The 21978-nt window shown below is 41.6% G+C and overlaps 1 protein-coding gene across 2 annotated transcripts in view; it reads right to left on the bottom strand.

Annotated features, from left to right (window-relative positions):
- TTLL6 (tubulin tyrosine ligase like 6) overlaps positions 1–21978 on the bottom strand; it is a 31023-nt gene that overhangs the window by 5511 nt on the left and 3534 nt on the right. The window contains exons 2-13 of one of the 2 annotated variants that reach the window (XM_043503318.1): positions 18615–18845; positions 14517–14557; positions 13447–13565; positions 13199–13329; positions 12288–12444; positions 10709–10852; positions 10088–10173; positions 6427–6652; positions 4410–4591; positions 1990–2178; positions 1423–1579; positions 335–637 (exon numbers count right to left, since the gene is read on the bottom strand). In XM_043503318.1, the coding sequence (XP_043359253.1) occupies positions 335–637; positions 1423–1579; positions 1990–2178; positions 4410–4591; positions 6427–6652; positions 10088–10173; positions 10709–10852; positions 12288–12444; positions 13199–13329; positions 13447–13467 (1596 nt within the window). In that variant the 5' untranslated portion in view covers positions 13468–13565; positions 14517–14557; positions 18615–18845. The remainder of the gene's footprint in view (positions 1–334; positions 638–1422; positions 1580–1989; positions 2179–4409; positions 4592–6426; positions 6653–10087; positions 10174–10708; positions 10853–12287; positions 12445–13198; positions 13330–13446; positions 13566–14516; positions 14558–18614; positions 18846–21978) is intronic. The other variant, XM_043503317.1, reaches the window with a different exon arrangement.

Genomic DNA, 21978 nt, shown 5'->3' with positions numbered 1-21978 from the left:
TTAAGTACCATATGATAACTTTCACCAGGATCTGCTGACTTGAATATAGCTAACTTACCTAAATATTCTTTAATCTGTTCTTTCCCTGTTTTGGCAGTCCTTCTCCCCTATTAATATTAATTGTGTTGAGCCTACAAACTGTCTATTGCCTACTTTGCTTCAGGCTCACTGAAGAGTTTAATGCGAGCAAAGTAGGCAATAGACAGTTTGTAGGCTGGTTCTGGGGCCTACATTAAGTGTCATTTCCAGTCTGAGATGGATGTTTGAATGGACTGGAGATAGAAATATAGGCAAACTACTACAAATATGTACTTACTAGTGTTCTGCTACTTACTATTAATCTGATGTTCATATCTGCTGCAGAGTGATGACCATGTACTGTGTGGTCCCTCAGGTCAGGGTTGGAGTTGTACTGGTCCGGGGCACTTGTTGAGTTCTGCACTATCAAGTTTGGCATGGAGCTGTAATGCCGTACTGCTTGTTTTTCAGGTGCATTTGAATACTTGTGAGTGTTGGGGTGCTCTTTTTGTGGGATGCTTGATTCCCCATTAACTATGTCTTTCTTTGTTTCTTTTTCACCTGAGAAACTCTGAAGCAGGAGAGGAGTGCCAGGTCCTGACTCTGAACAAAGATAATGCTGAGAATGGAAAAAAATAAATTAAATATCATATGAATAAAGAGCAACACTGTTGCCAGAAGAAGAGCTGGGGCCAGTTTCTCTGATGTAAATGGCACAAAAAGGCCATATTCTGGTTGTAAATGGCTAGTGGAGAATTTCCCTTGTGGAGGGGAACTCTCCATTTGTATAAATCTAGGGGAGGTATGTCCAGTGCCAGATGACCCCTCACCAACCTGGTATAGGGGGACTGCTGAGGGAAGGAGGAAACATTTTGGTGGTGTGGCACAGGAGAGCTCCACTGCACCAATCCTCTACTGGCATAATGCCCCGTAGAGATTTTATGCCAGAAATAAAGTTAGAGAAACACACAGGCTGCACTAATTGATGCTGTAACCGGATCCCTGGTGGACCACCTCAGTGTCGGGCTGACCTCAGACAGGGGAGAAATGAGCACCAGTTATCTTGTCTTCAGCAGTGTTTTTAGAAAACACTTCTGATGTCTGACAAAAGGTGACAACCAGATCTAGGTGACTATATTTGCTTATAGGATGCACATATTTGCCTACATGAAAAGTCTGTAGATGATTAGCCTGGGGTCCCTCACCTGCATGAGTGGAGAAAATTGAAAGTTTGTGAACACCAGTGGAGTCTTTTTATATATAATAGGCCCATCACCATTATTATCCCATCTCATTAGTTTTCTTGTGGATGTTCTATTTCTGATCTTCGAGCTTCTATTTCCCATGCCCCAAGAAGTAGGAGAATTAGTGAAAAATCAACTGAATCTTCTCCCTACATTATACCTGTCTTAATCCTTGTGCGGTAGCTGCCCTGCTCACTAACTTCTGTTTGAAAGTCTTTATCTTCTCAGATCCAGACTCCCCCAGCAGTTCTATCTTCTTCTCTCGCAAATGGGCTGTTTTCTGCTCATGCTTCATTCGCAGCTCCTGTAGCTGCAGCCTGTAGATAGAGATACAAATGGGTCCTAACAGGTCTAAAATAGTTCTGATGATACAAGTCCCACGGACTGGATCTTGTCTACAAATTCTGCTTTATATGGAACAAGTTTGGCCAGATCTAGAAGCAACATGATTCAGAGTACTGAGCTCTGCGCTGAACTCAGGAACTCTGGAATTCTAATCCTGGCTTTGACATGGATTTGTGAGCAAGTCACTTAACCTTTGTGTGTCCATTTCACCACCTGTCAGATTAGGATTGATAATACTCATTTACCTATCTGACAGGGCCATCTCAAAGAACCATCAGTTAATGTAAAGTGCCATGTAAGTGATGGCTACTATTATTTAACATGAATTCAGAATGCATCCTCCACCCTACCTAATGAAAACCGAGCTGGAAATGCTCCTTACCTAGCATGTTCTTCTCGTGCCCTGGAAGCTGCAGTCTCCTGAAAGAGTGAATTGTTGTGCTGGAAAAACTTATCATATTTGTCCAAATCAGATTTGGCGTAAATTCTGCGAAAACCACCTAGGTTTTTCTCCTCATATTTCTCAGCTTGTTTCAACCAAGTGGCTTGGCAGTTCCTATACTCCTCAGCCCTGAAAAAAAAAATTCAGGTATAACCATTAACAAATCATGTGGGATACAGGCTTGGTATTAGGAACTTATGTTGCTATAACTACATTGCTCACATCCCTGAGCAAAGCAGTTATACCGACCTGACTCCCAGTCATTGGGAGGGCTTCTGTCATTGACATAGCTACTACCTCTCCGGGAGGTGGAGTACTGGAGTCGACGGGAGAGTGCTCCGTGGTCAATTTTTCTTGTCTAGACTAGACACAATAAATCAACCCTATCATAAATATAAAGGGAAGGGTAAACACCTTTAAATCCCTCCTGGCCAGAGGAAAAACCCTTTCACCTGTAAAGGGTTAAGAAGCTAGGATAACCTCACTGGCACCTGACCAAAATGACCAATGAGGAGACAAGATACTTTCAAAGCTGGTGCGGGGAAGAAACAAAGGTTCTCTCGGTCTGTGTGTTGCTTTTGCTGAGACCAGAGCAGGAATGCAGATCAGAACTCCTGTAAAGAGCTAATAAGCAATCTAGTTAGATATGCATTAGATTCTGTTTTGTTTAAATGGCTGACAAAATAAGCTGTGCTGAATGGAATGTATATTCCTGTTTTTGTGTCTTTTTGTAACTTAAGGTTTTGCCTAGAGGGATTCTTTATGTTTTGAATCTGATTACCCTGTAAGGTATTTACCATCCTGATTTTACAGAGGTGATTCTTTTACTTTTTCTTCTATTAAAATTCTTCTTTTAAGAACCTGATTGTTTTTTCATTGTTCTTAAGATCCAAGGGTTTGGGTCTGTGTTCACCTATGCTATTGGTGAGGATTTTTATCAAGCCTTCCCCAGGAAAGGGGGTGTAGGGTTTGGGAGGATTTGGGGGGGAAAGACGTTTCCAAGCAGGCCCTTACCTTGTTATATATTTGTTAGAGGCTTGGTGGTGACAGCAATAAAGTCCAGGGGCAAAAGGAAAAACAGTTTGTACCTTGGGGAAGTTTTAACTTAAGCTGGTAAAAATAAGCTTAGGGGGGTTTTCATGCAGGTCCCCACATCTGTACCCTAGAGTTCAGAGTGGGGAAGGAACATTGACATGGTGGCAGAGTGGTGGGATTAACTTGAAATCATTTTGAGATCAATATACTTTCAAAGCTGGAGGGGGAGAGAACCTTTGTTTCTCCCCCCCTCCAGCTTTGAAAGTATCTTGTCTCCTCATTAGTCATTTTGGTCAGATGCCAGCGAGGTTATCCTAGCTTCTTAACCCTTTACAGGTGAAAGGGTTTTTCCTCTGGCCAGGAGGGATTTAAAGGTGTTTACCCTTCCCTTTATATTTATGACAGACCCCCACTGGATCAATCACTGTCCCTTGATCCAGCGGGTAATGTAGACAAGCCCATAGCTACCACCTCTCCAGGAGGTGGAGTACCTACGCCAACAAGAGAAGCCTTCCCTTCAGTATAGGTAGCATCTTCACTGAAGCACTATAGCGGCGCAGCTGCAGCATTTGAAGTGTAGCCAAACCCTTGGAGAAATCTCCAGAGCAGGAGTTATTTTCATTTCACACTGTAATTGCATCCCTAATCCTGTCTTCTTAGTTTTGGTGAAATGTAGAATGGTGCTCATTTATCTTCCTACATAATCTATAACATAAATTTAAAGATTATCTGCAAAGGAAAAAAAAATGAGCTCATCTTTCTGGTTTCCCTATGGTTGTAAACGAGGGCCTGAAATTTTATTTTATTTTTTGCTTGTTTTTTACATTAAAAATTCAGGAACTGTCTAAGCTGGAAGACTCTATGACGACTAAAGAACTAGTGAAATGATGCCATCACAACAACCAACAAAGTGAAAGATGAGCTATCAAGACGGGAAGGAATTTTTTGTCAGGTTATTTTTGTTACTTTAAACTAGTTGTTCAATGAAATGTTAATTAACATTTTGAATAAAGGAATACTTTGTTAAACATTCAGCACCCTCACTTTTTCAATTCAGTTGTGAAGAGCTTATAGTAAACAGCCCTTACACATCCTAGTGGTGTGCCAACAAACCAGGAAAGACCAGACTTTACATTCCTGGTATTTTGAAGATTAAAAAAACAGGAAAGAAAAAAACCTTTAAAAATATCTGTGCAGGCCATCTGTTTACATCATAAAGAAGCAAAAAAAAAGTCAAACTAATTAAAAAACATTCTTTGCAGGTCACTTTAAAATTATGGCTCACATAATCTGAGGAAATTAGATGAAGCTATATGAGAACACACCTGGTCTCTCGAGAACAACATTGCTTCAGGAGTCTCTCCTTTCCTCGCCGTTTCTCTTCTTCTAGGATTTTTCTCTTGTCACAGGCCCCTAAATTTATCAGAACCAAAGTGTCATATAGTAGCTGGTCCTTCACTTCTTTGTCTAACCAGGAGTCAGTGGTGAAGCTTGGAGAGTGATTCACCTGAAACAACAACAAGAATGTAATCTATTTGCTGCAGGTGAGATGCAATGGAAATTACAACTCGGGACATTAAATTAGTTTGAAATCTAGATTCCTGGGGATTCCAGTTAGAATCTAGAGATGGCAAGGATCCTTGCCAGACTTCAATGTATGATACAGGTGTATAGTAGGATTCCATGGGCCAAATTCAGAAGTGACATAATGGGTGGGATAGATTTGGGAGAAAACAGGTGCAAGTGGCAGAGTGATGTAGCTTGAACCAATTTAGTACTCAGATCAATAACATATTAATTTGATATGCTGTGAGAACCAAATTCAGGCTCTGGTATTAGCAGGTGCAGCTCCCATTGAGGTTAATGGATAACCCTGGAAGATTCCTTTGTGCAAAGAACTGGAGAGTAAGGCTGTCCCCATGAGCTAGACTCCCACATGCAGGAACAGATTTAAATTTCAAGGCTACAGATCAATGTGACTGTCTGTGGGAATGACTATTATTAGTTTATCTGCAGTCTAACCCCCTCTGCTGGTCATCCATCACCTTCAGCCCCCAACTAAAACCTCTCCAACGCATCATCAAGGATCAACAACCTATCCTGAAGGACGACCCATCACTCTCACAGATCTTGGGAGACAGGCCAGTCCTTGCCTACAGACAGCCCCCCAATCTGAAGCAAATACTCACCAGCAACCACACAACAGAACCACTAACCCAGGAACCTATCCTTGCAACAAAGCCCGTTGCCAACTCTGTCCACATATCTATTCAGAGGACACCTTCATAGGGCCTAATCACATCAGCCACACTATCAGAGGCTCGTTCACCTGCGCATCTACCAATGTGATATATGCCATCATGTGCCAGCAATGCCCCTCTGCCATGTACATTGGTCAAACTGGACAGTCTCTACGTAAAAGAATGAATGGACACAAATCAGACGTCAAGAATTATAACATTCAAAAACCAGTTGGAGAACACTTCAATCTCTCTGGTCACTCGATTACAGACCTAAGAGTGGCTATCCTTCAACAAAAAAGCTTCAAAAACAGACTCCAACGAGAGACTGCTGAATTGGAATTAATTTGCAAACTGGATACAATTAACTTAGGCTTGAATAGAGACTGGGAATGGATGAGTCATTACACAAAGTAAAACTATTTCCCCAAGTTATTTCTCCCCCCCACCCCACTGTTCCTCAGATATTCTTGTTAACTGCTGGAAATAGCCTACCTTGCTTGTCACCATGAAAGGTTTTCCTCCCTTCCCCCCCCCCCCTGCTGCTGGTGATGGCTTATCTTAAGTGATCACTCTCCTTACAGTAAAAAGAAAAGGAGTACTTGTGGCACCTTAGAGACTAACAAATTTATTAGAGCATAAGCTTTCGTGAGCTACAGCTCACTTCATCGGATCGGCATCCGATGAAGTGAGCTGTAGCTCACGAAAGCTTATGCTCTAATAAATTTGTTAGTCTCTAAGGTGCCACAAGTACTCCTTTTCTTTTTGCGAATACAGACTAACACGGCTGCTACTCTGAAACAGATCAATGTGACTGTCTGTGGGAATGACTATTATTAGTTTATCTGCAGTCTAACCCCCTCTGCTGGTCATCCATCAGCTTTCCAAGCTGATGGAATAATGTAGGAAATGCTACAGGATGGACTTTTGTTAGGAGACCTAGAGAAACAAAAAAGGCAAAAATCGGTGTTAAGGAAGAGGTTGGCGATAGCAACTCATTTGGCTGAATTTGGCCCCACAGGCAGGGAAGGGTGAAAAAAGGATACCAGTTCATGGTATGGATATGTTATGAGATCTAAGAGACTTTTGCTGTGGTTCTTACCTCAAGCAACCAGGGTTTGAGTTTGTGATCCAACAGAATATCAAATCCTAATATTTCAAAGCAAGCGCTACCCACAGTGTGGTTGGGGAAGCAAGTGAGATAGTTATGTTTGATAATAGGATGTGCTGATATCAGGGTTTTAATAATAACATCTTCTATATTCCACCACATCTGGTCAGTATCATAACCATGCTTCTGCATGTACTTATTAAAGGTGGAGAGCTTCCTGTGAAGAAAAAAAAGGAAGTTGGTAGCCCATATTAATGGCAAATCAGTTTACAGTAAGCATTTTTCTGTATGTTTCCATGCTGCTTAAGTTAAGCATAGAAATTTGGGCCTCATGGAGATCCACATACCCACAGAAACAAAATAAGGATTAACAGAACAAATTGTTAGTCAAACTCTTACATAGATCAATGTAAGAGCTTCTGAGACATTGAGGATGGGAGACACACTAATTCATAGGGTCTCAACCAAATATGCTATGAATGTCAGTGAAGTGTGTCCTGCCTGCCTTTACCATATTGCTAATAGGGAGAGGATCCCAGATATATGGGAAGGGATTCCCTGTATGAAAAAGAAGAACCACTGTTCTAATTAACCTCTTGCTCTTAGGACAGTCCTATGTTTGAAAATTGTATTAGTATAACTACATCAGTTGGGGGCGAGGTGATTTTTAATAATATAGTTATACTAGTATAAGCCCTAGCATGGACACAGTTATACTGGTATAAAGGTGCCTTATACTAGTATAATTATTCCTGTTCCTGTATGGGAATGGCTATACCAGCATAAAGCACGTTTATACCAATATAACTGCTTCCACACTAGGGGGCTGTACAGCTTTAACTTAGAGCAGTACAATTTTCATGTGTAGACCAGGCTTTAGGATAGGAAATGGAAAGAACCCATACATTATTGGACAGTGACCTAGGCCTTGTCTACACTACGAAATTAGGTCGATTTTATAGAAGTCGATTTTTAGAAACTGATTTTATAAAGTCGATTGCGTATGTCCATACTAAGCGCATTAAGTCGGCAGAATGCGTCCTCACTACCACGGTTAGCATCGACTTACAGAGCTGCCCATTGGAATTCTGGGTTAAGCTCCCAATGCCTGATGGGGCAAAACATCGTCACGGGTGGTTTTGGGTACATGTCGTCAGGCTCCCCTCCCTCCATGAAAGCAACGGCAGACAATCGTTTTGCGCCTTTTTTCCTGGGTTACCCATGCAGATGCCACACCATGGCAAGCATGGAGCCCACTCAGCTCACTGTCACCGTACGTCTCCTGGGTGCTGCTGGCAAGTGTGGTATTGCATTGCTACACAGCAGCAGCTCCTTGCCTTTGTGGCAGATGGTGCAGAAGGACTGATAACCATTGTACATCTCCTGGGTGCTCCTGGCAGACTTTGGGGAGGTCGATCAGGGGTGCCTGGACAGATGTGCTATCCTCCTCTTAGAGCACTGAATGGGAGCCAGAGACTCCAGGTCATTCTCTCCTTTAAGTTTCGTCTCATGGAGATTCAGTCTTGCCTGGAATATCATGCAAGCTGGAGGCTTCTGCCTCAGGCTGCTCTCCCAGCCAGCAGCACTGCGCAGTAACACCTACCCCAGCCTACCCCTTGCTCCCATAGCTCATGAAGCCTGGACAGTAGTAAGGAGTAGTTCAACTATAGGCTGAGCAAGTGAAGAATGGTGGTAGAATGTGCCTTTGGACATTTAAAAGCTTGCTGGCACTGTTTGCTGACTAGATCAGACCTCAGCGCAACCAACATTCCCATTTTTATTGCTGCTTGCTGTGTGCTTCATAATATCTGTGAGAGTAAGGGGGAAACATTTATGGCAGGGTGGGAGGTTGAGGCAAATTGCCTGGCATCCAATTTTGAGCAGCCAGGGTGATTAGAAGAGCACTGCAAGGCGCGCTATGCATCAGAGAGGCTTTGAAAACCAGTTTCATGACTGGCTAGGCTTCAGTGTGACAGTTGTGTGTGTTTCTCCTTGATGCAAACCCGCCCACTTTCTTGATTTTAATTCTCTGTAAGCCAACCACCCTCCCCCCTTTGAAATAAAGTAACTATTGTTTTGAAACCATGCATTCTTTCTTTATTAATTAAAAAAAATGAGATAATGGACAAGGTAGCCCGGGTGGGGTGGGGGAGGAGAGAAGGACAAGGCCACATTGCTTATTGTAGCTACACTAAAAATCAAACTGTTTGAATGACAGTCTTCTGTTGCTTTGACCATCCTCTGGAGTAGAGTAGCTGGGTGCCTGGAGCCTCCCACCCCCATGTTCTTGGGTGTCTGGGTGAAGAGGCTATGGAACATGAGGAGGAGGGTAGGCGGTTATACAGCAGAGGTCTGTGCTCTTGTTGACTTTCCTGCAGCTCCAACAGATGCTTCATCATGTCTGTTTGCTCCCCCATTAGCCTCAGCATCATGTCCTACCTCTGCTCTTCATGCTCACTTAATTTTTTCCTGGCCTCTGCCACTGAATGCCTCCATGCATTAAGTTGTGCCCTATCAGTGCAGGAGGACTGCATGAACTCAGAAACATGTTATTGCAAGTGCGTTTTTTTTCACTTTCTAATCTGTGATAACCTCAGAGACGGAGATGATAGGGGGAGCGTAGAAACATTCTACTCTCTACGATTCTGGGGGGACTGCATGGTCACCTGTGCTGCTGAGTTCGCCAAGCTGACCAAACAGGAAATGAAATTCAAAATTTCCCGGGGCTTTTCCTGTGTACCTGGCTAGTGTATCAGAGTTCAAAGTGCTGTCCAGAGCAGTCACAATGGAGCACTCTGGGATAGCTCCTGGAGGCCAATACCGTTTATTTGCGTCCGCACTACCCCAAATTCGACCCAGCATGGTCGATTTTAGCGCTACTCCCCTAGTTGGGGAGGAGTACAGAAGTCGATTTTAAGAGCCCTTTAGGTCGATGGAACAGGGTTCGTTGTGTGGACGCAGTCACTTTTAAATTGACCTAATGCGACTAAATTTAACCTAACCCCATAGCGTAGACCAGGCCCAAGGCATTGCTCCAAGACAATTCATACTAGTGGAGCCTTTCTGGCACCAACAGAGCACTACAAAAGAAACATTGGCCACCGCTGGAGTTCCTGCTGCTATTAGCTAAGAGCAATACTGCTAAGAAGAAATGGATACCACTGAAGTCCTAGTGGCAATGGACAGGGTACTATGTAGAAACAGCTAGAAATATGGTGAAAAGAAAAGAAAAGAAAAGAAAAGAAAAGAAAAGAAAAGAAAAGAAAAGGACTGGGAGAAGAATGTGGGCAAAAGGAAAAACCTGACTGATCATTATATATAGATTTATCTACATTAGACAGCCAAACATAACCACCAAGGACAATAAACAGAGTGATGTAATCCAGAAGCACCAGTTGCAACAAATGCATTGGTATTTCCAATTTGAAGGACAGTTCACTTTTTTCTCTCCTGCTTCTGGCCTCTCATTAATATTCATCTGAGCTTCTTTAAATTATTTATATAAAACTAATGACACAAAATACACTCTTCACTGGCTGCATGAAAAGAAATATTTCCTAAACATATATGAAAAAAGTGTGAAAATGCATATGAAGATTCATGAGAACAGACTAACATCCCCTGGCTGTGATTAATGTTCTCTCCCTCTTACCTCTTACTTCCAGAATCTTCATCTCGGACAAAATTAGAACTGTGCTTGTTAATGGAATAATTAGTCAGGTGCATGCAGACATCATCCTACAAATAAACAAATGGGTTATACGGTGAGAGAGACATCTGCCTTCTTCACTCTCCCTGTACATGAAGATACCTGGTCACACTATTAACGCAGAAAAAAAATCTAAGTACAAGACATTTAATAGCAATACTTATCTCATCACTCTCATGAACCCAACACAGACTTAAGATCATTTAAATGGGACCACTGCATGAGTAGTCATTGTGGTATGTAAGTGTTTGCAGGATCAGCCCCTAACTGCCCAGAAACTATTATGTAGTGTTATTGTGTGCTGTTAAACTCTAGCTATGTTCTACCACAGAGGTGGCTGCATTTCAGTGGTGGGTGAGATGATTCATCTATAACCTTACCCATGTCACTTTGATGAAGTGAGGCTTAATTATTATTGTTTGTGAAGGGCATGCAGATCCTCAGATTAGAGGTATTGTAGTGGTCCAAAGCATTATTGTTTCCCTGTGCCACTACATTTCAACAGATAGTTCCTGTTATGAATTTGAATGGTGTTAATTTATGTTAACAGGGTTCTTTACTCACCAAATTGCTGTGTGAGGGGTCAGAGTAGGCTGATGTAGCAAAGCGTGCAAGGCCCTCATTATAGACAAATATCCTCAGAGGGTCACATGATGTCACCAGCACATAAATCCTCAGATCAAACTTAAAACGATCAATAATAAAAGGCTGGGAAAGAGAAGATGAAACTGAGTTGCTTATAGTTTGTTTGAAGTACAAGAGAAACATCAGTAACTCATTAACTCAAGACTGAGGTGATGAAAATAGCTGTACAGTCCCACCTACAAGCTGAAAAAACAAAACCAAGACATGCAAACCTTATAACAATACTTAGCACATATACATCACCTTCCTTTTTCAAAGTGCTAGACAGATATTCAGTAATTAAGCCTTACAACATTCTTTGGGCGATAACAACACTTCCTTATCTATCGCCATTTTAGAAATTGGGAAACTGTCTGGGTTAAGACATTCCATCCAAATAAGGGTAATTGCAAACTTTATGCAGAGCATGATCATTTTAATAAGATCACATGATCAGAACTAGTCATGGACACTTAATAGATCTAGGTGTTCTTAATATGGTTATACAGCATCCAGTAGAATGGGCCCTAATTCTGTTTGTGGTCCTGAGTTCTACTATAATGCAAACAACAATTTACATGTACCCTAGTATCCTGTATATAATCAATTCTTGCTAGAGTACTTTTCTCTTATAAATGATGTTTCTTATAGTTATTCAAATATTGGGAAATTGGGGAATTTAAGAACAGTAATGTATTCTATCGTACTTGAGCACAGCAGCAACTCTATAATAGTAATTAAACTAATCCATCATTGAGTTCTTTACATGTTCTGAGCATTGAACAAACTCATTAATCGTCACATAGGGTCTATGAGGTAGATAGGTGTCCCCCCCCCATTTTAAAAGTGGGGGGAAACAGACATGGAACAGTTATTTGCTGAAAGCCACACAGTGAGTCAGTGCAAGAGAAGATATAAACTCTAGCAGTTCTGAATCCCAGCTCCCCAGACCATGCTTTATCTCTCTAAAAAAAATCAGTAATAAATAATAATAATGAAACATATTCAAAATGAAAGAACAAATCAGAGTAAAAACTTAGGTTCTGGTATTTACATTATAGGTGTCCCAAAGACATAGGAGATCCCGGAGGCTTGAATGTGGATGTTTGCTTAGGAAGAGAGGGTAATGCCAAGATGTCAGCCAAAAGATTCTTGAGTAAAATAGTTATAAACAGGTTTGTGGGACTGGGTACAAACAATCCCTTCACTCTCTCCTCCAGCTGGGCCTACGGAAATATTGTGTATCTTTGAAAGCTAACTCACTCTACAGCAGGAAGGAGATTTCCCTCATCAGGTTAGGTTTACCCAGCAAAGGTGAATTAGCTTATATGAAAAGTTTATTCAGAAATTACTTAGGAACCCAATGGCACACAATAGAGGGATTATTTCAATGGTCATGTATTCAAAGGCAATGAGTGCTGTTTATGATTGGATGATCACAGGCAAGCAAGGCTGAGCTGAATTAAACTCTGGTTTAATGACATAAAAGTAATCTTGGGACGTGGCATAGGGAGATTACCCTTGAGATGTAGAGCTGGCAGATCATATCCTCTCCAGGTTTTATGTCTTTCAAAGATCTGGTGATGAAGATGCCTCTCCCCTGACAGCCAGAGTCGGGCTTACAGATGTATGTCTTATGTTTCCTTGATCTGCTATAGGTCTGCAAATCCCCATAGCTGTAGGGAAAGATGATGCGGGCGGGAAAGAAAGAAAGAAAAGCAAGACAATCAGAATTACATGATTCTGAGGTTTGATGTCTCACAGCCTACCAATGCTAGAAACGTTTTGGCAGACAAATGCAAATGTCTACAGAACCAGTGATCACAAAGAAAAAAAAATCTGTCCCTCCAGAGCCAGGAATACAACCTGTTCTCTAGCTCTCAGTAAACCTTTATTTCCAGTAGAAGCAAGTTTGAAGTGAATCACACAGTCTTATGGGAATGATCTCTTTTTTGACTTTTAGAGAAAAGAGATTTTTAATATGATATAGAAATCATCTCCTCTTCCAACGAGGGAAGATACTTCATCCCATTGAGTAACACAGCAATGGACTTCATCCAGAAAAATAAAAGGAATTTTATTCCATTCACTGCCAAGGGGCTTGCATTACCAGCGAATACATTCCTGCTGCATTCAGCTCAAAGCAACATCATTCTACTATGAAAATGTTCCTCATCTTTTTCCATTACTCTGGGTAAAGAAAAGAGCAGAAAGATAATGGGTTTGATTCTCTTCTTACTTACTCAAGTTTTACTTTGGAGCATCTTCATGGAGCTCTAAGAAGATACTCTCAATTTACACTGGTGTAAGAGGAGACTCAGGCCCAAAGTAAGGAAGGCTGACATAAAGGATGAGAGGAAAAAATGATGATGATGAAGAGAAGCAAGACAAGAGGAAAATCAGTCAGTAAACATTGTAAGGAAGACTCACTCAGCAGGAAGAGACCAGGTCCTGGGAAAGAAGTTAAATTCTTTAGGAAAGAGCTTTAGCATCCTGCTCATGTTCCTGGCCAGCAGATCCTTCCTACAGATTTCACTCATCCCAGGGAAGTGGTTGATTTTCTGGAAAGAAGTCCAGAGAAAAGGCATAATAATAAGCATCTTCCTGGTCTCTTGGTCATTTGCACCGGGGAAAAAGGTAATAATTTAATATCCACTCCACCTCACAGAGATAAGTACCTGATAACTTTTCATTTCCATTACCCGATCCAGTGAGACTGAATAGTCTGTCCAATAGACGGTCCACTCATCATTCTCACCTGCTTCCCGTAAGCCATACTGCTTAGCAGCCCGACGCACTGCATCATAAGAAAAGAAACAGTTTCAATCATACTAAAAATTTAGACTTTAGAAAATTCTATTTGGACACAGAAGGAGATATAGAATCATGGTTCAGTTATACCACTCAGCTCAGATATCTATAGACCTCAACTCTACTCTGAGTGGCAGCTTCCAGTCCTCTAATCTCTATGGATATGCTGCCCAAAAACCATCCATTTTGTCTGACAAATTGGACAGTCACTGGTGACTACTGAACAAGGTGACCTCTCCAGTATGCTGCTAGAAACTTCACACTAGCTAGCAAAAATTGCAAGATGGAGTAAGCTTGCGTTGCTGTTGCATTGGTCTTTCTGAATAATGGTGAAAAGCAGAACTTCTTGAAATAAAAAAATTAAATGATTCATTTTATGTGGAATGGAGCCATTTGAACTGGTTCCCCATGTTCGAAATCCATGACAAGAATTCAAATCTTGAACTGGCAAAAGTTCATGGATATGAATTCTTGCCTAACTTCAGTCATGAGGAGGGAAACATATTTGGCTAGTGCCAAATCACAAGCTAGTGCCTTTAGACGATTTAGCATCATTAGCAGATTGTGCTTGGGGAGGGCAAGTAATAAAATACCAGGGGATGCTGTGGGTTAATAATGAGATATGCTAAGAGAGCTATGTGGTACCAAATGTGTGGAATAACAGGAATGCTGTAGGTCAGGAATGAGTTTCACTAGTAGGGGAATCTTGCACAGTGCTTGCCCAGACTGCATGAGGTTTCTAAATGATGCTTTCATTTGGTCATATTCATAAGCACTAAAATTCAGTTAACAAGTCACATGACAAAATAAATTCCATTTTAAATTGAGCTCTTTTTCATAAGAGCAAACGAAAATATACCCTTCTTTACATGAATCGACTGGGTCACAATTCTTTGGCTTACCTTCTACGTTTGGGAAAGATGAGAAAGATACTCACCACTATCATACTTGCAGTTGGTCAGACTTATCACAGGTCATCTGGAAAAAAAATAAAAAAAGCAGAAAGACAGACATACAGACAAGGACCAGTTTACGCTTTATGGGGAAGCCCTGGGAACTTCACAGTTGTACTTCCATAAATTTATGTAAAGCACTATCTAAATGATCATCTAATAGGCTATTCACCAGGATTGATCACTGTTTTTTTGCTCAGTGGTCACTTCGAAAGTTATTTGCTGGAGACAAACCAAATAATTATGCATCTAGTCTCTATAGAAAAGAAAGTCAGGTACTGTTAAGTAAACTTCTCTGAAGACAATGATACAACAAGCACAATTTTCAGAGTAGCAGCCGTGTTAGTCTGTATTCGCAAAAAGAAAAGGAGTACTTGTGGCACCTTAGAGACTAACAAATTTATTTGAGCATAAGCTTTCGTGAGCTACAGCTCACTTCAAATGCATCCGATGAAGTGAGCTGTAGCTCACGAAAGCTTATGCTCAAATAAATTTGTTAGTCTCTAAGGTGCCACAAGTACTCCTTTTCTTTTAACAAGCACAATGTGAATGTTATTCCCTGGTTACATGGTCTCCCTCCAGCACATATCATCAGAGAAACTGGGAAGAGCAGACTGCTGGAATGGAGACCTGAGAATTCCCCATGCCTCCAACCTCAGCAGCACCCTCAATAGTATGCTCCCCGATTGCACTGACTAAACTAACCCACTTCGCAGAACCCTCAAAAACCGGGGGCCCCTATGCTTTCAACTGCCATTTTTCACTCTGGGGCTTTGGCTGCAAGCTAGAATCCACAGCAAAAACTGTGGAATCTATATCAGCAAGCTCAGCCTTCATTTTGCAGTCAGGCTCAGGCTGAGAGGCCACTGAGGGTAAGTCTATGCAGCAACTAAACACCAAAGGCTGGCCCGAGTCAGCTGACTTGGGCTCCCAGTGCTTGGGCTGTAAAAATGCTGTGTAGACATTTGGGCTGGTCTGGAGCCCGAACTCTACTGGGATCCTGCAAGGGGGGGGGGAAGATCCCAGAGCCCGAGCTCCAGCCTGAGCCTGAATGTCTATATGGCAATTTTTAGCTCAGCAGCCAAGCCCCGCAATCCCAAGTCAGCTGCCCCAGGGCAGCTGCAGCAGTGCCATAGGTCTTTTATTCCAGTATAGATGTACCCTGAGTCAGGAGCCACAGAACCACCAAACAGCATCTCCCACATGTCATTAAGAGACACTGACTCCCCAGAACCCATTTCCCCACAGATATCTGGAGCCTGTTAGGATCCAGTCTCTGCCACAGCCACAACCACCCCACCCTGTGCTTTACTCACAGAAAACCACACATTCTCCGGCACAGGATCACCACACCAGTGGCAGCTTGCCACTTTCTCAGGGCACTGATTGACTAAACGTGTCCCCCAATGAAAACAGGCTGTCTTCAATGGCCACAAACAGTGTAGTCCAGGGGTCCCCAAACCGTGGGGTGCGCTCCCATAGGGGGACCCAGAGGAATGGTCAGGGGGGTGCGCAGCAGGGCTGGGCCAGCCCCCATGCGGGGTGGGGAGGGAGCACCACCCAGCTCAGCTCTGCTCTGCCCCCAGCCCAGCTCCAGCCACAGCCATGGCTCTGCTTTGCCCTCTGCTCCATTCCCAGCCCAGCTCTGCCCCCATTCCTGCTCCATCCTCAGGCCAGCTCCGCCTCTAGCCCCAGTTCCTCTCCCATTCCCAGTTCTGCCCCCGGCTACACCTTCAGCTCAAGCTCTTCTTCTGAGAAGGGGTCGGCACCACCATGTTGCGCAATAGATACTTGACAAGAATATCGTACTTAGTGATGGACATTGGGGGCATTATGTTTCAGAGTAGCAGCCGTGTTAGTCTGTATTCGCAAAAAGAAAAGGAGTACTTGTGGCACCTTAGAGACTAACAAATTTATTAGAGCATAAGCTTTCGTGAGCTACAGCTCACTTCATCGGATGCATCCGATGAAGTGAGCTGTAGCTCACGAAAGCTTATGCTCTAATAAATTTGTTAGTCTCTAAGGTGCCACAAGTACTCCTTTTCTTATTGGGGGCATTATGTCATTCAAGGTTTTTTGAACCACGAACCTCATACCATGGACCTCAAAATTTTTACCAGGGCACTTTTCCGTGTACAGACACGTTGCTGACCCCTGCTGCTGAATCAACTGTGCTGTAATGGGCGGGAGGGGGGTACGGACAGATTCCATTACTGGTAAGTGGGTGTGCAACAGGAAAAGTTTGGGCACCACTAGTGTAGTCACAGACCCCAGTTGTATGCTCCAGGGAAACTTTTAGAATCTTGGAAGCAGTGATTAATATAATAAAATCCTGCCTATGAAAGGACAGGAGATGGCAAACCTCTGAGGCTTTACAGCCCAAAGGAATCCTCTTAATAGAGTTAGTGCTCTCACCATAACTCACCAGGTCTCTGGCCAGCTGCTTATTTCCTAAACACGGAGGGGCATTAGAGAGAGAGTGACTTAAGAAGCAAGCATCAAGAAAGGCACAACAGGAACAAAAACAACCTGCACAACAACCCCTCAGCAACCACCAGTTCAACAAGGCTAAGTGTGGCAACAAACACTACAACAGCCTTGCTCATGTGGGAGGCATACCATACCCAATCACCTTTCCCACAGCTAGAACACACTCCTCCACAGAGGTAGAGTCTGGAGCCAAATCAACAACCCAATATCGCCAGGTTAAACCCTCAGAATCTGCAAGCAACTGCAGTCTTTGTCCCCCTGGGCTGACTGTGCCAGCAAAGAGGGCAGACAAAAACCTGCTAAGACAAAAAAAACCCTGAAACGAACGCCACAACAACCACAAAACTAAACAAATACAACAAAACCCAAACCCCATTTCCCCAAAATAGAAAAAGTGAACAGCAAAGCACACCCACTCTCAACCTCCCTCCCAAAAACTCCCACAATGGAGAGAGACACAGAGAGAGAGAGAGCACACAAAGTGGTGGAGTTCACTGGAATCACAATTTTCTGTAGATGTTTCATACACTCAAAAAGCTTCAAATGATTTTTAAGAAGAAGAAGAATTTGAAGGCATTCTAACCCACAGGACAATAGTATGCAAATGAAATAAGAAAGAGACGGATGGAGAGATGGTAAGAGGAAGAAGGGAAGGATAACGATTACGAATTTTACCTCTGATACTGCAGTCCCCTGGAGAAGGAAGAAAAGGGGACAGAGTAACCCTAATCAAGTCTATTGTGGTATGGATTACCAGCTCCAGTAGTAAGGCTACATCAGACATCCGATGATGATTTCAACAGAAAATATTATATTTTAACAACACAATAATATAGGAAAGAGTAAGCACATTTTACATAATAGATATAGAAAAAGAATACAGTGATGAACACTACAGAAATGCTTGTAAGGATAAGATAAAAAATAATACTAGAATACCAGAATACTAGAAAACCAGTAGTTATGAAACCAAAGGAAGAGCACTCTTTCTGTTACAGTGGGAGAAAAAGATATGGCAGTTACTCAACAAGATTAGTTATTTAGGAATCAACCTAAGAATGGGATTCCCCAAAGTCATGAGCCAAAGGCCAAGAGATCAAAGGGCGAATGGGCATCAACAGAAAATATTTATGCTCAGAGACTGTACATCTTCTTTTTCTCCTGGACTATTCTGCAACACTAGCATATCTATTTCACATCAGAATGAAAGCTCCCCTGCACTATGTTCTTTCCATGAATACTAGTGTATAACTATTATTACTATTATTTATTATGGTAGTAACTATTACATGTTAGGTTCTTTCTGTACATTCAAGAAACGGCAATCCCTACTCTGAGTAGCTGCCCACCTACAAAACTTAAAATCATCACTTTTTCTGAACACCTTCATTTCCCCTCCATTCCAACACATTTACCTATCCCTCTCACTACAAAAATTCTGTGTTCCTCCCCTTCCGCATAGCACCACTCTGAACACCCTGTTCTCCAACATCTCTTCCCCACATTACTCTCCTCTATTTTCAGTAGCTATACTATGAACATATTCTGCCCTCTTCAGGACTTTTACAGCCCTTTTAATAGTTATTTCTAACCTCTTTCTCTTTCTTTTCTTTTTCATGGATATGTTAGGATCTTGAATTCTTCTTTTCTTCTCTTCACACCCCATTGTATCCTGGTCTATGGTGTCCAAGGCATTATCTTTTCTTTCTAGTTCTCTTGGTAAAAAGTCTAGTTCAGTTACATCTTTCTCATCTGACTCTTCTGTCTCCTGCTCCACTCCTTCAAAGGATCCATATTTTTGCAGTATAGCTGATGACTTCATCCTGTGGAAACATCCACAACAGACCAGAAGAAAAGTGAACAGTGTACAGGGATGAGCAATAGTCCCATCAACCTTTTTGTGGATCCAGCTGCTTCCTCAAATACAGCTGATAAAACAGAATACTGTACAACTCCCTGCATATTCCCAAATTAGGAACAGATATGTTCATCCCCTCCTCACAAGTCCACCCTCCATCCTCTCTCCCCATTTCGTCAGGATAAGAAGGAATACATGTACCTATATGTATCTACCTTTATCAACAGTGATTCCCATCTGAATGGCATCTCTGCACAGGAAAATAGCTTTGTTTGACACTGACGAATATTTCTAAACTCCTGATATCTGTGATATTATGCTAATAGAACATCAGGAAGCTGTCTTGGCACAGGTCCTTAGTGTTATTACAAGAAACTACAGTGGAAGGATTAATAGCTTTTGTCTCACTAGAGTTAGTGCTCCCTTAACATCTTATTCTCTCTCTCTTCCTAAAGGTTCAGTCCTGCTCAGACTTGAGAATTCAATGCTAAAGCAAAAAAGAAAAGGAGTACTTGTGGCACCTTAGAGACTAACAAATTTACTTGAGCATAAGCTTTCGTGAGCTACAGCTCACTTCATCGGATGCATTTGGTGGAAAATACAGTGGGGAGATTTATATACATATAAATTAAATATAAATATAAATGTATATTTATATATATATATATATATATATATATACATACCTATAGGTCTGTATATAAATCTCCCCACTGTATTTTCCACCGAATGCATCCGATGAAGTGAGCTGTAGCTCACGAAAGCTTATGCTCAAATAAATTTGTTAGTCTCTAAGGTGCCACAAGTCCTCCTTTTCTTTTTTGCGAATACAGACTAACACGGCTGCTACTCTGAAAAATGCTAAAGCACTGACTGATATGCACCTAATCTGAACACCAGCTCAGTGCTAACACATGATCAGAGGAATCATAGAATATCAGGGTTGGAAGGGACCTCAGAGGTCATCTAGTCCAACCCCCTGCTCAAAACAGGACCAATCCCCAATTTTTGCCGCAGATCCCTAAATGGCCTCCCCTCAAGGATTGAGCTCACAGCCCTGGGTTTAGCAGGCCAATGCTCAAACCACTGAGCTATCCAAGAATGATGAGATGAATCAGCATCTATCAAATCTACAGATCAGGTTCTACTGCAAACAGAAATCTTTGGCAAAGTAAACAGAGATTAACAATCTTTATATAGAAGTTAATGTTTCTCATATATCTACAGATTTTACCCTGCCCTTCCAGAACGGGGTTGTATTTATAGAATGCTCCAGGAGGTAAGGATTTCTTTCTCTTAAAGTATAAATAGCAAGTATTTCAGAAAACAAACTCTATAAAACTTTATATTAACAAAAATATTTTCACTCTCTTTATTTAAAATATCATTTTTGTTTGCACTTACAAATTTCCTTGCAGTATTTACCACCTGAGTGGTAAACACTGTGCTAACTTTTGAGAACCAGAAAGTGAAACCAATCAGAAAGAAAAAGTGAAATTGACGAATCTATTCCATTATTACATACAAAAAACTGAATGAAGCAGGGGATCTGTGGAAAAAATAGAATATGACCATGTAATTAAAGACTTTATTGTAATGCATGCACACAAGGGAGGTGAATTAGGATTGCACAGCTTAACTTTGAGCACTTGACTTTGCAACTTTAATAATGTTATTTTAATGTAGTTTTATGTATGTGATTTTTGAGGTTTTTAAAAAAACAAACTCAAAAAACAATTTCCATCATGTGGCAGCACATTGACATCCATATGGGTTACCAGCATGGCTGCAACCATTAGCCCCACCACATGGATCTTTGCCATTTGAGCTAACAAGTAACTGCCATCCTCTATGCGGACCAATGATGGTATGATGGGATAATGGGATTTTGGTAAGTAATTGATCTTTAAATATTCAGGGTAAATAGGCCAAATCCCCTGAGATGGGATATTAGATGGATGGGATCTGAGTTACCCAGGAAAGAATTTTCTGTAGTATCTGGCTGGTGAATCTTGCCCATATGCTCAGGGTTTAGCTGATTGCCATATTTGGGGTCGGGAAGGAATTTTCCTCCAGGGCAGATTGGAGAGGCCCTGGAGGTTTTTCGCCTTCCTCTGTAGCATGGGGCATGGTTGACTTGAGGGAGGCTTCTCTGCTCCTTGAAGTCTTTGAACCATGATTTAAGGACTTCAATAGCTCAGACATGGGTGAGGTTTTTCATAGGAGTGGGTGGGTGAGATTCTGTGGCCTGCGCTGTGCAGGAGGTCGGACTAGATGATCAGAATGGTCCCTTCTGACCTTAGTATCTATGAATCAATGCTAAAGGGAAATGGAACACTTTGCTTGTGGGTTTCAAATACGTTTGAAAAGATTGCCAGGGTTTTTTAACCTGGGCAAAACAACATGTTTTTCATTAGCCTTGTTCTTGGAAATGCCTGTACAGCTTTGGCTGAAATTAAAAAAAAAAAAAAAAATTTAGCCTGAGGTTGATACCCAGCATGAAAAATTTCAGCCGAAATGGTTAAAGTTTGGCAAAGTTATAAGCAACTGAAAACAGAGTCTTATAATGGAAAATGTTGAGCAACCTTAATAATATGTTTTACTACCAGCCTGCCTATAATACAAGGGGATTAAGTGTAAACAGTAAACAAACAGCATATGAATGATTAAATGTATATGTATTTTTAAAGTGCTCAGGTTTAATCATCTAAATACTATTAGTAGCACAACCAAATCTATAGTAAAAAAACATGATTCACTTTTAATTTGACAGCATCTCTTTAAATGTTAACCTTAATCTCTTTACAAAATCTGACCTGGATTTCTAGCTCCTATGTCCTGCCCAGAATGAACATTGGGTTCTCCCCAGCTCTGGCCACAGCATGGAAAAGAAATCGCATGTTACAGTTTTTATCTAGTATGTGTCTCTGGGGTAAGGGAATCATAGACAGACAAAATAACAAAACACAAATCCCAATTGATTGATGAAAGAGTGAAATATGCCAATGTCTCACATATACATGGAGGGCCTGATTCTAAACTCACATTGATGTAAATCAGGAGTTACTCCACTGAAGTCAATGGAGCTACATTGGAGT

The sequence above is a fragment of the Dermochelys coriacea genome, chromosome 27, assembly GCF_009764565.3.
Source record: "Dermochelys coriacea isolate rDerCor1 chromosome 27, rDerCor1.pri.v4, whole genome shotgun sequence".
Taxonomy (NCBI): domain Eukaryota; kingdom Metazoa; phylum Chordata; order Testudines; family Dermochelyidae; genus Dermochelys; species Dermochelys coriacea.
The sequence above is the reverse complement of the archived record's forward strand: the minus strand, read 5'-3'. Positions and strand labels throughout refer to the sequence as shown.